Below are 17,722 nucleotides of genomic sequence, written 5' to 3' on the forward strand. Positions count from 1 at the left end.
TTTTGGCTCAACTTCAATTATAAATATGTACCGCGCATTGGTGCTTTTCCTCATAATTGTTCCGGGTCCTTGTGGGTGCTTTTTGTTGGCGTGCCATCTCCATTGCAATGTGGGCAGTTCACCTAGTTCCCCATGTGTGTCTGTGAATCGGAGCCCGGGATTTGGGTCCGGATCCAGCGCAGCGCTGTTCGGCCACTGGGGAGGTTTGGAAACCGCGGGCGGGCGAGCGTTGTCTGCGCTGGTGCGGGGCGCGTTGCGCACGTACGTGAAGAGGGGGAGGAGGGAGAGAAGGAAGATAGGCGCTTCTGTTTCATTGTGCTGCCGGGTACAGGCCATGTAAACACGGAGCCCTAAGTAATGGTAGCAGGGGGGGGTGGGGGAGGAGAGAAGGGCATGTAGAACAAGGAGGTGACTGATACAAAGGGGAGCAGCGATGATTTATATAATCCTGTTGTCTGCTCTGGCCGGGGCGCTGTGCGTGGTGGTGCTGCAGATTTTATTGCTGTACCGGAACAAACCCGAGGCTGTACCCCGGCATGTGCAGTACGTTAAGCCCGTGGTCGAGCCTTCGTTGAAGGACTATCTCAGCGGCGCCAAGGAGCCGCCGGCTTCCCCGGACTCGACCTCCTCGGCGCCTGGTACCGGCGGCGGCAGCAAGTCGGAGAGCTGCCACTTTCTCAACGCCATCTTTCTGTTTCTATTTCGGGAGCTCCGCGACACCCCAATCGTCCGCCACTGGCTGACCAAGAAGATCAAAGTGGAGTTCGAGGAACTGCTGCAGACGCGGACGGCGGGCCGGCTGCTGGAAGGGCTGAGCCTGCGGGACATCTCCCTGGGCAACGCGCTGCCCGTGCTGCGGAGCGCGCGCCCGCTCCAACCGTCGCCCGTCGCCGCCAACAGCAACAGCAGCGGCGGGCAGGACGACGAGGCCGGCGGCGTGCCAGACGAGCTCAACTTCGAGGTGGAGCTCGAGTACAACGGGGGCTTCCACCTCGCCATCGACGTGGACCTGGTCTTTGGCAAGTCGGCCTACCTCTTCGTCAAGATGAGGAGGGTGGTGGGCCGGCTGCGGCTGCAGTTCACCCAGCGCCCTTTCACGCACTGGTCTTTCGCCTTCATGGACGACCCTTTTATCGATTTCGAGGTCAAATCCCAGTTCGAGGGCCGGCCCATGCCCCAGCTCACCTCCATCATCGTCAACCAGCTCAAGAGGGTCATCAAGCGGAAGCATACCTTGCCCAACTACAAAATCAGGTACTGTCATGGTGCGTGTGTGTGCGCGCGAAAGATAAAGACCATTCTGCTTGTAACTTTCTATTCGAGACTATCTCCAATTAAGGTGGCAACACTGCACATTGATGGTTTTGCCCGCCTGTCGTCCCTTGGCATGGTATTGCGTTACAGATGGCATTCCACCCCCCCTCAAGCTGCAGTCATGCGATACTGGGAAGAGCTGAGAAGGATGGAACAAGCTGTACCTCTGTGTAACAAAGTATAAGACGTAAAGTGGATGAGCTTGAGGCTCAGTTAGAGATTGGTGGATATGACATTTTAGGGATTACAGAGACATGGCTCTAGGAGGATCAGGACTGGGAACTGAATATTCAAGGTTATACGTCCTATAGAAAGGACAGGCAGGTGGGGTAGCTCTGTTGGGGAGGGATAAAATTCAGTCCCTTGTGAGGGGTGACATATGTAGAGTCGCTGTGGATAGAATTAAGTAATTACAAAGGTAAGAAGACACCAATGGGACTTATCTACAGGCCCCCAAACAGTCGTTGGATATAGGGTTTAAGTTGCATCAGGAGTTAAAATTGGCATGTAACAAAGGTGATGTCACTGTGGTTGTGGGAGATTTCAATATGCAGGTAGACTGAGAAAATCAGGTTTTTTCTGGACCCCAAGAAAGGGAGTTTGTGGTGCCTCCGAGATGGATTCTTAGAGCAGTTTGTACTGGAGCGAACCAGAGAGAAGGCAATTCTGGATTTAGTGTTGTCCAATGAACCAGATTTAATAAGGGAACACAATGTAAAGGAACCGCTAGGAGGTAGTGACCATAATTTGATAAGTTTTAAACTGCAATTTAAGAGGGAGAAGGTTAAATCAGAAGTGTCAGTGTTGCAGTTGAACAAAGGGGACCATGAAGGCATGAGAGAGGAGCTGGCCAAGGTCGACTGGAAAAGGATCCTAGCAGGAATGACAGTGGAATAGCAGTGCAGGAATTTCTGGGCATAACCCAGAAGATACAGGATTATTTTATTCCAAAGAAGAAGAAAGATTGTAAGGGGAGTAAGAGGCAACCGTGTCTGACAAGGGAGGTTAGGGATGGAATTAAACTAAAAGAAAAGGTGTGTGACATAGCAGAGCGTAGCGGGAAGCCAGAGGATAAGAAAACTTTCAAAGGACAATAGAAGGTAACAAAAAGGGCAATACGGATTGAAAAGATTAAATGCGAGGATAAGCTGGCCAAGAATTTAAAGAAGGATAGTAAAAGCTTCTTTAGGTATGTTGAGAGAAAAAACTCAGTAAAGACAAATGTGGGTCCCTTGAAGGCCGAAACAGGTGAAATTATTAAGGGGAACAAGGAAATGGCAGAAGAGTTGAACAGGTACTTTGGTTCTGTCTTCACTAAGGAAGACACAAACAATCTCCCAGATGTACTAGAGGATCTAGGGAGATGGAGGAACTGAAAGCAATTTGCATTAGGCGAGAAATAGTATTGGGTAGACTGATGGGACGGAAGGCTGATAAATCCCCAGGGCCTGATGGTCTGCATCCCAGGGTACTCAAGGAGGTGGCTCTAGAAATCGTGGACACATTGGTGATCATTTTCCAATGTTCTTTCGATTCAGGATCAGTTCCTGTGGATTGGAGGGTAGAGTCAGTTGGGATATAAGAAAATAACTGCAGATGCTGGTACAAATCGATTTATTCACAAAATGCTGGAGTAACTCAGCAGGTCAGGCAGTCTCCCACTTTTCAAAAAAGGAGCGAGAGAGAAAATGGGGAATTATAGACCAGTTAGCCTGATGGGGAAGATGCTGGAGTCAATTATTAAAGAAGTAATAAAGGCGCATTTGGATAGCAGTAAAAGGATTGGTCCAAGTCAGCATGGATTTATGAAGGGGAAATCCTGCTTGTGTAATCTTCTGGAATTTTTTGAGGATGTGACAAGTAAAATGGATGAAGGAGAGCCAGTGGATGTAGTGTATCTAGACTTTCAGAAAGCCTTTGATAAGGTTCCACTTAGGAGACTGGTGGGCAAAATTAGAGCACATGGTATTGGGGGTATGGTATTGACATGAATAGAGAATTGGTTGGCAGACAGGAAACAAAGAGTAGGAATAAACGGGCCCCTGTCAGAATGCAGGTATTGGCGAGTGGAGTGCCGCAAGGCTCGGTGCTGGGGCCGCAACTATTTACAATATATATTAATGATTTAGATGATGGAACACTAGCAAATTTGCAGATGACACAAAGTTGGATGGCAGTGTGAACTGCAAAGAGGATGCTAGGAGGCTGCAGGGTGACTTGGACAGGTTGAGTTAGTGGAGATGCATGGTGGATGCGGTATAATGTAGATAAATGTGAGGTTATCCACTTTGGCGGCAAGAACAAGGAGGCAGATTATTATCTCAATGGTGTCAGATTAGGAAAAAGGGAAGTGCAACGAGACCTGGGTGTCCTTGTACACCAGTCACTGAGAGTACAGCAGGCAGTGAAGAAAGCTAATGGCATGTTGGCCTTCATTACGAGAGGATTTGAGTATAGGAGTAAAGAGGTCCTTCTGCAGTTGTACAGGGCCCTGGTGAAACCACATCTGGAGTATTGTGTGCAGTTTTGGTCTCCTAATTTGAGGAAGGACATCCTTGCTGTTGAGGCAGTGCAGCGTAGGTTCACAAGGTTAATCCCAGGGATAGCGGGACTGTCATATGAGGAAAGATTGGAAAGACTGGGCTTGTATTCACTGGAATTTTGAAGGATGAGAGGGGATCTTTTCGAAACGTATAAAATTATTAAAGGACTGTGCAAGCTAGTTGCAGGAAAAATGTTCCCAATGTTGGGGGAGGTCACAGTCTAAGAATCAAGGGGAGGCCATTTAAAACTGAGATGAGAAAAAACCTTTTCACCCAGAGAGTTATGAATTTGTGGAATTCTCTGCCACAGAAGGCAGTGGAGGCCAATTCACTGGATGAATTTAAAAGGGAGTTTGACAGAGCTCTCGGGGCTAGCAGAATCAAGGGATATGGGGAGAAGGCAGGCACGGGTTACTGATTGTGGATGATCAGCCATGATCACAATGAATGGCTCGGGATTGATGGCTCGAAGGGCCAAATGGCCTCCTCCTGCACCTATTTTCTATGTGACAACCAGCACACCTGGTTATGGTATTGTGTGGTATTGATATAATCATGATATCTTTCAATGATATAATCATTTAGGCTGGAACTTTGAAAGAGTTGAGGAAAATTGTTACCTACTGCTCCAATGATGTTATTCAGCCTGGCTGCACTGATCCCCATACCCAGGGGAGCTCTGTGTACTGTGAGCCGGTTGGGTAAGATTTCTCATTATGCCATTTAAACATTGAAACAGTTGATGGGCGAGGATGGGCAGTGGCTGGAGGAGTTAAGGTATGGTTATCATTCAGTCTGTGGGGAAACAGGGCAAGTTATTAAGTCAAGTCAAGTCAAGTCAAGTCAATTTTATTTGTATAGCACATTTAAAAACAACCCACGTTGACCAAAGTGCTGTACATCTGTTTAGGTGCTAAGGAAAAAATGAAACATACAGTAGCACACAAACATAACAGCACATACAAAACAGTTCACAGCGCCTCCTCAATGGGCCTCAAACGCTAGGGAGTAGAAATAGGTTTTGAGCCTGGACTTAAAGGAGTCGATGGAGGGGGCAGTTCTGATGGGGAGAGGGATGCTGTTCCACAGTCTAGGAGCTGCAACCGCAAAAGCGCGGTCACCCCTGAGCTTAAGCCTAGACCGCGGGATAGTGAGTAGCCCCAAGTCGGCCGACCTGAGGGACCTGAAGTTAGAGAGGTGGGTTAGAAGATTTTTGATGTAGGGGGGGAATGTCCATTTAGGGCTTTATATGTGAATAGGAGGAGCTTGATGTTGATTCTGTACCGTACAGGGAGCCAGTGGAGAGAGGCCAGAATCGGCGTGATGTGGTCCCTTTTACGGGTACCCGTCAGGAGTCTCGCTGCGGCGTTTTGGACCAGTTGCAGGCGAGACAGGGATGATTGGCTGATCCCAGTGTATAGGGAGTTGCAGTAGTCTAGGCAGGAAGAAATGAAAGCGTGAATGATTATTAGGTACCAGATGCTCAATATCTTCCCTCATTTCTACCTAAAATGTCGACAATACTGAAATATTTCAGATGCCTAAAAGCAAAGCAAGTAGGATGAATTATTATTATCTGAATGGTGGCCGATTAGGAGAAGGGGAGATGCAACGAGACCTGGGTGTCGTGGTACACCAGTCATTGAAAGTAGGCATGCAGGTGCAGCAGGCAGCGAAGAAAGCGAATGGTATGTTGGCATTCATAGCGCGGGGATTTGAGTATAGGAGCAGGGTGGTTCTGCTGCAGTTGTACAGGGCATTGGTGAGACCACACCTGGAGTATTGCGTACAGTTTTGGTCTCCTAATCTGAGGAAAGACATCCTTGCCGTAGAGGGAGTACAGAGAAGGTTCACCAGATTGATTCCTGGGATGGCAGGACTTTCATATGTTTTTCTATGTTTTCTATGTTTCTATGATGCTGAAAGCAGTTGAACTTCAATCCTCCTGGGGTCATGTTGAATCTGTGACATCCCTGGGGAGCTGAAGTTGCCTATTGACACTGAGACCTCATTCCAATATCGAAGCCATGACAAGCATACAGAGCCTTGGTGCAGTGACAGAATTAAGAATGAATAAATTAGACCTCTTTTAACTTGCAAATGATATCCAACAAGGAACTTGTACACTTAAAAAGTAAAGCTAAAATATTGCGGTTGAACAAGTTAGGATGCAGTAGCAGAGTTGAGAAATGCCTATTTGTTATGCATGTTGTGAATAGGATGTTTGTCAGTTAAGAACGGGAATCATTCACAAAGTGACTAGTGGCTGTAATTAGAGGGCATATGGAAATATCTGTACAAGCAATTTCAGTTTGCCTTGCTGTCTTGATGCATTGCTTGAAAATTAATATTTTTGAATACAGCAAAAATCCAAATGCTGGAGGAAATGCGGGGGACTGCAGATGTTGGAATATTGAGCAAAAATATCAAGCTGGAGGATCTCAATGGCCAGGGAGCATCTGTGAAGGGAATAGACAGATAACATTTTGGGTCGGGACCCTTTTTCAGACCTGAAATATCTTCTGGCTATGCCCTCCACTGAGTTTCTCTAGCACTTTGTTTTTCACTCAAAATGCTGGAGGAACTCAGTGCATCAGACAGTATGAACATCTGAGTCCCTCCTGTGATTTGTTTTGTGCTGAAGATTCCAGCATATGCCTTCACTTTCCAGCAAGGTTATTGTGTGTTTGCATAGATGGTGATATTTAAAATTAACTACCCCTGGAAACTGATGCAATAGGTCAGACTCTACTACTTGGTTTCATCTTAATGCTACTTTAAACTTGTGAGGTTGCTGTGAAGTGAGCTTGGCTAGAATTAAAACAGCACTTAGTATGTATTTTTGATAATCTGTAATATATTTCACTGACCATGTATTTCTTACACACTTTATTTGCCCATCAGTTGCATGATTCCATCACTAACGTGAGCTTGAGAGGTTCTGGATTTTCAAAATTATGACATCCTGATTTGAACCGGGCACATCACTAATTTTGAGATCTCTTTGATTCAGCAGGATATCCATGTGTGGAATGTAAAAAAAAATTACATTGGTGAAGAAGAGATGTAGGTTGGACCAGAGGGCCATTGTTTGGCACATGTGGGTGTATTCCATGATACTTGATGCTGCTATTGTGTGATTAATTTTTTTAAGTTAAAATGTGAATAATTTATTTCTCCAGATATCTTGAGCATTGTAAGTGAGCAGATTTGTCTTAAGTCATAGTGCAAAATGGGCACCGGATACACTGTATGCCAGTTTTCTTTTCAATGAGCAGGTTGTAGAATAGACTTAAGATCTTCCATTGTCCATTTCACCTTATTACCTGATTACACTTCATCCCCTCTAAATTTGAGGTAGTTGTTCGAACAATTCTTTTTTACGTAATTTGTTTTTAGACTGATTGGAGAGTAGGGAACATGCACTTTCCCAAATCCACTACACCTGAGAATGGATGGAATTAACATTGTTGACATGCATCCTACTCATGAAGCCGCTTTCTTTGCTTTTCCTGCTGCTTCTACTGCAATGTAGCAAAACTGGGCCCATTATTATTTTGTGTATCTTCACCGCTCTTTACTGAGTACCTTCCTAGACAGTGGTCCTTCATTTTAGATAAATATCCTAATCTAAACATTTATTCACAAAATGCTGGAGTAACTCAGCAGGTCAGGCAGCATCTCGGGAGAGAAGGAATGGGTGACGTTTCGGGTCGAGACCCTTCTTCAGACTGATGTCGGGGGTGGGACAAAGGAAGGATATAGGTGGAGACAGGAAGATAGAGGGAGATCTGGGAAGGAGGAGGGGAAGGGAGGGACAGAGGAGCTATCTGAAGTTGGAGAAGTCGACGTTCATACCACCGGGCCGCAAACTGCCCAGGCGAAATATGAGGTGCTGCTCCTCCAACTTCCGGCGGGCCTCACCATGGCACTGGAGGAGGCCCATGACAGAGAGGTCAGACTGGGAATGGGAGGGGGAGTTAAAGTGCTGGGCCACCGGGAGATCAGTTGCGTTAATGCGGACCGAGCGCAGGTGTTCAGCGAAGCGATCGCCGAGCCTGCGCTTGGTTTCGCCGATATAGATAAGTTGACATCTAGAGCAGCGGATGCAATAGATGAGGTTGGAGGAGGTGCAGGTGAACCTCTGTCTCACCTGGAAAGAATGTTTGGGTCCTTTGATGGAGTTGAGGGGGGAGGTAAAGGGACAGGTGTTGCATCTCGTGCGGTTGCAAGGGAAAGTGCCCGGGGTTAGGGTGGTTTGGGTAGGAAGGGACGAGTGGACCAGGGAGTTGCGGAGGGAACGGTCTCTGCGGAACGCAGAGAGGGGAGGGGATGGGAAGATATGGCCAGTGGTGGGGTCCTGTTGTAGGTGACGGAAATGTTGGTGGATAATATGTTGGATCCGCTGGCTGGTGGGGTGGAAGGTGAGAACGAGGGGGATCCTGTCCTTGTTGCGAGTGTGGGGATGGGGAGCAAGAGCGGAGCTGCGGGATGTAGAAGAGACCCTAGTGAGAGCCTCATCTATAATGGAGGAGGGGAAGCCCCGTTTTCTGAAAAACGAGGACATCTCGGAAGCCCTAGTGTGAAACACCTCATCCCGGGCGCAGATGCGGCGTAGACGGAGGAATTGGGAGTAGGGGATAGACTTTTTGCAGGGGACCGGGTGGGAAGAAGTGTAGTCCAGATAGCTGTGCGAGTCGGTGGGCTTGTAATAAATGTCCGTCACTAGTTTTTCTCCTGTGATGGAGATGGTGAGGTCCAGAAACGGGAGGGAGATGTCAGAGATAGTCCAGAAACGGGAGGGAGATGTCAGAGATAGTCCAGAAACGGGAGGGAGATGTCAGAGATAGTCCAGAAACGGGAGGGAGATGTCAGAGATAGTCCAGAAACGGGAGGGAGATGTCAGAGATAGTCCAGAAACGGGAGGGAGATGTCAGAGATAGTCCAGAAACGGGAGGGAGATGTCAGAGATAGTCCAGAAACGGGAGGGAGATGTCAGAGATAGTCCAGAAACGGGAGGGAGATGTCAGAGATAGTCCAGAAATGGGAGGGAGATGTCAGAGATAGTCCAGAAACGGGAGGGAGATGTCAGAGATAGTCCAGATAATCTAAACATTTATTTGTGGAATGGCAAAAAAATAGACATTGCATAGACATAAAAAGCATAAACCAATCTTGTGTATTTCTAAGATAATTAACATCAGTTAACATCATATTGTATTGTCTTTTAGGCGCAAGATTTTTTAGCACCCAATCCTGTAATTTTTGTATCCAGCTCCTAAATGATACCAGCAGTAATGCAATGATTAAAAATTGTCACTAGTGAGATTTTTCAATCATTTTTTTGACAGATGACTGGCAATTACTCCAGGTCATTATGATATATATAGTATAAGAAAATAACTGCAGATGCTGGTACAAATCGAAGGTATTTATTCACAAATTGCTGGAGTAACTCAGCAGATCAGGCAGCATCTCAGGAGAGAAGGAATGGGTGACGTTTTGGGTCGAGATCCTTCTTCAGGTTATTCCAGGTTATTATGATCCCTGTTTCACAGCCTCAAGTGACTTCAGCGGATTCACCTCAGAAAAATTAATTGACAAATTACAAAGTAACTTCTTCAGAGATGAATAAAACATAGGAGAAAGACAAGGTAAAGAAGTGGCACCAAAAACCACCTCTACATTTTCTTGATCATAAACTTTCTTGGCTAAGGTAACCTTTATGGCCAGAATATGCCAGAGGGTGTCTGTAAGGTCCTGAGCATCCTGTTACACCTTTTGACATTCCTGTGGGGAGGAGCTGACCTTTCCTGTTCTGAATGCAAGAATTCTTTTGACCAAAAGTTGAATAATCTTCTTTTAACTGGTAGAGTTATTTGTGATTTTGGTAACAAAACTCTGAGAAGTTAATGGTATATGATCAGCAGAGACTGCTTGCAGGAATTCTGAGGCAAGGTTCCTGAGCTTTGTGAATAACTTTGAGCCCTATATAGTTATTTGACTCCAAAGTGCATTGTACTTATCAAGCATTTGTTTGTTTGCAAGTAGGAAACATATGGTTTATCTTGTGATCTGAAAACTATGAGTACAAGCTCGCACAATCTTTGCTCTGCCATCAAAGTCAGAATTATCCTTCAATCTGAACCTTATCTCAATCCCTCTAAGATGAGCATTGACGTATTGCAGAAATCATGAAAAACCTTTCATTGTTGTATTGCAGAAATCAAGAAAATCTTTACGGACAAAGTGAGGAACCTTTTGATTTTTTTTTAACCTGTGTAACCTTTACATTAACACCAGGAAGGAACATTTGGCTGGATTGCTGGCTTCCAAATGTGCACGTGTATTAAAACATTTTACTGACATAAGTGGCCTTAGGATTCATCAAGTCTGACTCCAAGGGGCATTGTACTTGAGAAGTTTATGCAAATTCCTCTATCTCTCTGGGGAAGGGTTTTGCATTAACTCATTAAACGTTCACCCGCTTCCCCACCCCCCCTCCATAATCACCCCACCACACATCCCCTTCCCCATAAAATGCACTGATTCTTTGCAAATCTCCCCAGTAGCTGAAAGAGTCCTGGTTGTTTTGCGCTGGGACCTTCCAAAAGCTACTTCATAGATCAAAGTTGCAAGTGAAGCTGCAGCAAAGATGGTTGCGCTAACCGTTCCTGAAGCAAAGCAAGATTACGTGAAGGAGCTTGCTGCCGCCACTTTGCAACTAACAATAACAACTTTATTAAACACAGTTTTGGGAGATTGGTAGCGTTGTGTTACCGCTAGGAAAAGAGTCTTAGCAGATTTCTTATGCCTACTGTTCTACATTTTTTGGTAATAGTTCAAACCAATTTAATAATATTTTATTTGGATGTCATGCTTCCTCTAACCCGTCCATTGCAACAAAATGTCCTTTAATTTGTGGGTTTTCGTTTCAGTACCAGTGTCAGTTATCTTGCTTCTTAACACTAAACGCCATGTATTGTCTTTCCGTTGACTGGTTAGCGCGCAATAAAAGTTATTCATTGTACCTTGGTACATGTGACAATAAACTAAACTAAAATGTAGCAAAATGCACAGTTTCTAGATGTTCAAGTTTTGCCTCTCGCCTTCATATCTTGTTTTATGAACCAATGTCGCCTTCAAACTTGGTCATCTTCTATCTTCTAAATCTCCAGGCAATTTTGATGGTCTTCACATCTGGGTGCAGGACAATTTCCACAAAAGATCCTTATTGTTATTAGTTTTTCATGTGATGGGAAGGAGACAATTTATCACTTCCTTGTTTGGCCCTGAAACTTCCACTTTACCCGGATGCCTCTTATGAATATTCTCATGAGGTGCTTCCTGAAAATCAAGCTTGTGCATCAATTACATTATCTCTGTTGCTCTGTTCTTGTTTTTCAGCATTTTCCACGTGTTTACTGCACATGAGTCGCTGTTGCACAAGTATAGATATCTAACTGTGAAAACACATTTTCCATTGTCTGTTCCCCAGAGAAAATGGGTTCATGGAGAAAATAAAATCAACAAGTAAAAGACACTTTGGAATATTTTTATTCACAAAATGCTGGAGTAACTCAGCAGGTCAGGCAGCATCTCAGGAGAGAAGGAATGGGCGACGTTTCGGGTCGAGACCCTTCTTCAGACTGATGTCAGGTGGGCGGGACAAAGGAAGGATATAGGTAGAGACAGGAAGACAGTGGGAGATCTGGGAAGGGGGAGGGGAAGAGAGGGACAGAGGAACTATCTAAAGTTGGAGAAATCAATGTTCATACCACTGGGCTGCAAGCTGCCCAGGCGAAATATGAGGTGCTGTTCCTCCAATTTCCGGTGGGACTCTCTATGGCACTGGAGGAGGCCCATGACAGAAAGGTCAGACTGGGAATGGGAGGGGGAGTTGAAGTGCTCAGCCACCGGTAGATCAGATTGGTTAATGCGGACTGAGCGCAGGTGTTGACCGAAGCGATCGCCGAGCCTGCGTTTGGTTTCGCCGATGTAAATAAGTTGACATCTGGAGCAGCGGATGCAATAGATGAGGTTGGAGGAGGTGCAGGTGAACCACTGTCTCACCTGGAAAGACTGTTTGGGACCTTGGATGGAGTTGAGGGGGGAGGTAAAGGGACTGGTGTTCCATCTCCTGCGGTTGCAGGGAAAGTGCCCAGGGATGGGGTGGTTTGGGTAGGAAGGGACGAGTGGACCAGGGAGTTACGGAGGGAACGGACTAAAGGGGAGGGGATGGGAAGATATGGCCAATGGTATGCAGTGGCTTGCAGCCCAGTGGTATGAACATTGACTTCTCCAACTTTAGATAGTTCCTCTGTTCCTCTCTTCCCCTCCCCCTTTCCAGATCTCCCACTGTCTTCCTGTCTCCACCTATATCCTTCCTTTGTCCCACCCCCCTGACATCAGTCTGAAGAAGGGTCTCAACCCGAAACGTCGCCCGTTCCTTCTCTCCTGAGATGCTGCCTGACCTGCTGAGTTACTCCAGCATTTTGTGAATAAATACCTTCGATTTGTACCAGCATCTGCAGTTATTTTCTTACACTCTTGGAATATTTTTCAAGGCAATTTTGATGTGGTGGAATGACCTCTTCAGCTTTCCTCTGATTGAGAAGTGCTCCATAATTTATACCTTGCTCTTGCTCCCTCTATGATCCATGTAAATGAGTGTATACTTTTTGTCTTGATGCGTAGTATTTAAAATCAAGTTGCAACATGTCTCCAACCAGCATTCCCCTAAATTCTGTTTTCTCTTTTGAGGTGATGTATTAAGTTTATCATACCATTAGACAAAGGCACTGACACAAAAATAGGCATGGGGGAGGGTGGGAAGCAACAGAGCAATTTCCTTGGGCTTCTCAGGTTAAATATAGCTGACTATATTAGAAGTGTTTCCTGGTTTGGCATTGGAAAGAATTCTGGTTGGTTTGACATATGTCATCTAATCGTCAATCCAATCTGTTTCTTTATTGAACCATAGCTAATTAAGCGATATAGCAGATAGGCCAAAGGAAATATTAGGCTGCTTTAACCTTTGCAGGGATTTTCTTTAAATAATTGTTGACGGAACCTGTTTCATACTGATTGCGTGAAGTAAAGGTCTGGGGTAAAGTTGATGTAAGTATAACATGCATGACGATTATTGTAATTGAGTGCAAGAATAAATAATAGATGAGTAACTGAAAATATTGGCCATTTATCTGTAATATTTCACAGTTTGAAAGTGGTAGATCATTAAGATTTTATATATGAGAGAGGAAAGGTGAAACCTAGAAATACAATCATATGGTTGTATTTATCTCAATATAACGTTATTGAAAATGACCTATCCGTAGAGTGAAAGAGACTTAAACCAGAAGATGCGGTTAAAGATAAGGGGGGGGGATATAAAAATGCACAGGGAATTTTTTCTGCAGAATTTGGTGCTTCTCTATCAATCTCTTTACAAGTAGCACCACTATAATCCTCAGATTATACATGTTATTACCATGGAAATAAATTCCTGTGTAGAGGGATGTGGAGACTAGCTCATTGGAGGTGCTTAAATAGGAGGTGGACACATTTGTGAAAATTCAGCGAATGGATGGTTTTGAGGAACTGGGATAGATCACCTGTGATAATGAATGGTGGGATAGTCTTGAGGGGCCAAGTGGCCTACTCCCACTCCTATTTTCTGGAGTTCCTATCAGCATGGTGCTAACCATTTCTAGTTTGTTTTATATTACTCCACAAATTTAGCCATCCACTTGCTGGAGCAAATTGGGCTGGTTGATTTTATAAGAAAAATCGCTTCAAATTATGTTATTTATTTTGCAACTCAGGGCGTTATCCTCCATCTGGGCTGAGATTGTTCTTGGTATACCTGCCAGATTGGGATTCCATTAAAGTATATCCCATACGGTTACTTTTTATGTTTTGAGTCATCCCCTACCTCACAATTATGACCAGACCCTCCCACACCTAGCACATTAGTTTATACAGGCCCTTCTCACTGAACTCAACTTGTCCTATGGTCCTGTTCAAGTCTACCATTTCTGAACCTTTCTGTTGCAACTTCCCCAGCATTGTTCTAGATTGGTGTGAAGGAAAAGGATAAATTCAGTTTTGGGTGATGTTTGCTGCAGCGGGCTGCTGAACAAAATGGTAGTTGTGATGACCACATAGCACCCCTGCAAAGTTCAGGAGCATTTGTAGATATTAGTCCCCATTTATTCATCACTTGTTTTATGCTATGTGGTGTCTGGAGTTTAAAATGTATCATGCAAAGATGTATCACTGTTTCACCCTCCCTACTTTGCCTCAGATGCTGTGTAGCATTGATCATTTGCTCTTCTGATTTCACTGATCAAAATATTTCACAAGCTTTGTCCTAATATGAAACAAAATGAGACAGGTAAGCATTACCACCAAACCTCTCCTCCACAGATTCATTTAATATGATTTATATGATTGATGCGTGTGAAAAGAACAACAGTTTCTATTTTAGAAAATGTTTGGGTTCAATTTTCCTTCCTCTATGTGAAACCAGGTACTGGAATTATCACCTGCAGATGGTTATTTGAAAGTTGCTATCAGGCTCTGCCTATTTGGCTCTAATGCGTTTCCTTTGCTTGGAGTTGCATTTGAATGAGTTTTATTTACGTTGTCAATTTACTTCATTGCAAAATGTTTTCTGTTCGATGTTAACATGAAAGTTAAGAATGCAGAACTGATCGCAGTTTGATCCAAATATGGGCCAGGGACAGATATTTCCCGGAATCTGAGTTTGAGCCTGCTGGTAGTATACACTCAGAGTTATTGTCCTTGGTTTAAATCTATGTGATGGAATACTTTTGATCTTAGCAACACCTTTTAAATATAATTTGCTATTTTGAACAGATTGTAAAAACTAAGCCTCTGATGGTTTAATTTGATCGATTCAGTAAAAAAAAAAACGATGTTAGACCAATCTACCAGAATTTGTTGTGAAATTAATTGGTAATTAATTTGCTTTGTAACCCACACTATAATGCAATGGTCTTCTGTTTTATTTTGTCTTGTTTTGAAATTGTACCAGAGATGTGGTGACATTGTTTGCACATTTGAGGCCCAAGTCAAAACAAGTATGATGGAAATAAATCTCTTAAATAGACACAAAATGCTCGAGTAACTCAACAGGTCAGACTGCATCTCTGGACAAAAGGAATGAATAGGTGACGTTTTGTGTCAAGACTCTTCTTTAGAGTGAGAGTCGGGGGAGAGGAGAACTAGAGGTATGAAAAGGTACGGAACCATTCTGTCACCCAAAATGTCACCTATTCCTTTTCTAAAAGAGATGCTATCTAACCCGTTGAGTTACTCCAGCACTTTGTCTATCTTCGAAGTAAACCAGCATCTGCAGTTCCTTCCGACATGGAATAAATCTCTTGGGTGCCTTCCAGGAGTGTATGATAAATTGCTGTGGATGGTCACTGTTTCTTGTTGACATGGGCTGCCTTGCAGAAAACTACCCTTAATTTGGATGCAGCAAGAAAACAAAAATGTGGTGCCTATGCTAGGTGAGGCGGCCAATTGGCTTTTCGCATTTATCTTCTGTGGCGAGGGCTCTGGAACTTTGGTCTGGCCGGAGCTGGCGGATCTAACCCCATAGCTAACTTCTGCGGTCGAACTTCAGATCAGCAGGTTGAATTTGACCTCTGCGGCCAGGACACTGGAACTCTAGGCTGGCTGGAGTGGCGGATCCATTCCTGTAGTCTATTTCTGAGGCCGACTTTGTGGGCCAGTATCTCGGCCTCACAGCTGCCTAGGCGGACCGTTTCAGTACCGTTGCTTTCCTTTCAGAGGCCAACATTGGACGGCTGGGGCGGTGGGTGTACCCGCCCTACCACATTCTTGACAGAAATGTGAAATATTGGGTTAGCGGGCGTAACTGCCGGGAATGCGGCACCACAACCCCACAGGCGGCTGCCGATCCAACCCTTATCAGAACTTCCGAGTGCAACTCGTGAACCTGCAAGAAATGCAAGTTTCGCTGTAAAATTAATTTACATTTAATATTTGTTTTATTTAAGTTTCTAGCAGTTCATTGTGCCTTAGAGACATGGGAGGGAGAAAGTCGTGGTTTAATTGTATCATTTTTACGTGACCCTTGTTGATACGATAAAATGGCAAGGCTCTGGAACTAAGGGTGCTGGAAAATCAGTGGTGGACTCGTCTGTAATAAAATGGTATATTGCAGGGCATCATGAGGATGATGTGAGTGTACCGTGCATAGTTCAGTAACAAAACCACTTAGAAATCTGAAATTTAACGTGTAAGTTAGGCGTAGCATAAAGATGTGCACAACACTCACAGTTTTTGTAAATCTCCACAGATGGCCATCTGGAGCCTAAAGGGGACTTAATTTTATTTTTTTCTATTGAAAATTGATTTTCCAGAGTTGTCTTTGAGGAATTAAATATTTAGTTAGAACTGACCTAAGTACTTTTCATATCATATCATATATATACAGCCGGAAACAGGCCTTTTCGGCCCACCAAGTCCGTGCCGCCCAGCGATCCCCGCACATTAACACTATCCTACACCCACTAGGGACAATTTTTACATTTACCCAGCCAATTAACCTACATACCTGTACGTCTTTGGAGTGTGGGAGGAAACCGAAGATCTCGGAGAAAACCCACGCAGGTCACGGGGAGAACGTACAAACTCCTTACAGTGCACCCGTAGTCAGGATCGAACCTGAGTCTCCGGCGCTGCATTCGCTGTAAAGCAGCAACTCTACCGCTGCGCTACCGTACCGTACCGAACCACAAAAGGAAACTAAATATTTGTGTATTGAGTTTTCGTATCAAACTAGCTGCGATTTAAACCAGTAAAGCAAATGCATCGGAGAGAGAGAGAGAGGGAAATTTAGTGAGATACCCAAGAAATGCCTTGGGTATTATAAAACAGTCTGTTTACAATGACCAAGGATTTTCTTTTTGTTGCTTCTGGTGGAATGGGAAAGACTCCACATATTAATCTACATTTAACCAAAGTTTGAAGACTAAACACGATGTTCCTGGCCGTGGTATCATCAAACATTGCTTCAACACTTTAGATTGGGGAATCTGCACATTTCTCTTTTAAACTGCCTTTAAAGTCGGCAAATGTGGAGACTCCCAACATGGAACATTGGTTGAGAAACCAGAAAGCAAAACATTCTAGAAATTGTAAGCATGTGTCTGGAATCAATGTGCAATGGTTCACAAAACAGCCATTGAAGCGTTAGATTGAACGTTGTAAGAACTTAGACACAATAATAAATTAATGGGAGATGTGACTTTTGTGCCGGCTGGAGATATTCATCAAATGCTAATTCTCTGAAGTAAGAAAGCAGATGAATTGAAAGCTATTATTAAAGCATCATATATTTCAGAAAATGTTAAACGTATATGCTTGGAAAAAATACAGAAGCACATTTGACAGGTGATGCATCTACGAGGAAGTTTGTTTTTGAGCTTACTCAGATTGGAAAATGGGGAAATTAAACGCTAAGACATAACAGAAACGATTTTGATGAAAATACGGTCTGAATTGCGACATCACCATGATCTCATGCAAGCTGATTTCCCAAGTGCCCCTCCACACTCTGAATTATCAATGGTTGCTTGATGAGCAATTTTAGTACCAGAAAACAATGTATGAATAAAGACCTTCTGAAGCTTCCCGAACATCCTGTACAATATAAATCTATTGACAGTGTGGTGGACATTAGTAAGGCTGTATATTTTGTACTTGAATTTTTAAACACTGTCATCACCTGGTCTGCTAATAATCCTGAACTTGAAAGAAAATCAGGAATTTGCACCAGCACAAGATCATCAGATCAAAAATTACTA

At 44.1% G+C, this 17,722-nt stretch overlaps 1 protein-coding gene across 1 annotated transcript in view; it reads left to right on the forward strand.

Annotated features, from left to right (window-relative positions):
• Positions 1-309: 309 nt before the first annotated feature.
• The window catches only part of pdzd8 (PDZ domain containing 8), a 149,393-nt gene continuing 131,980 nt past the window's right edge, over positions 310-17,722 (forward strand). Inside the window, exon 1 of the mRNA XM_078413438.1 lies at positions 310-1,254. Within this exon, the coding sequence (XP_078269564.1) occupies positions 434-1,254 (821 nt within the window). The 5' untranslated portion in view covers positions 310-433. The remainder of the gene's footprint in view (positions 1,255-17,722) is intronic.

The sequence above is a fragment of the Rhinoraja longicauda genome, chromosome 16 (genome assembly GCF_053455715.1).
Source record: "Rhinoraja longicauda isolate Sanriku21f chromosome 16, sRhiLon1.1, whole genome shotgun sequence".
Lineage (NCBI taxonomy): Eukaryota > Metazoa > Chordata > Chondrichthyes > Rajiformes > Arhynchobatidae > Rhinoraja > Rhinoraja longicauda.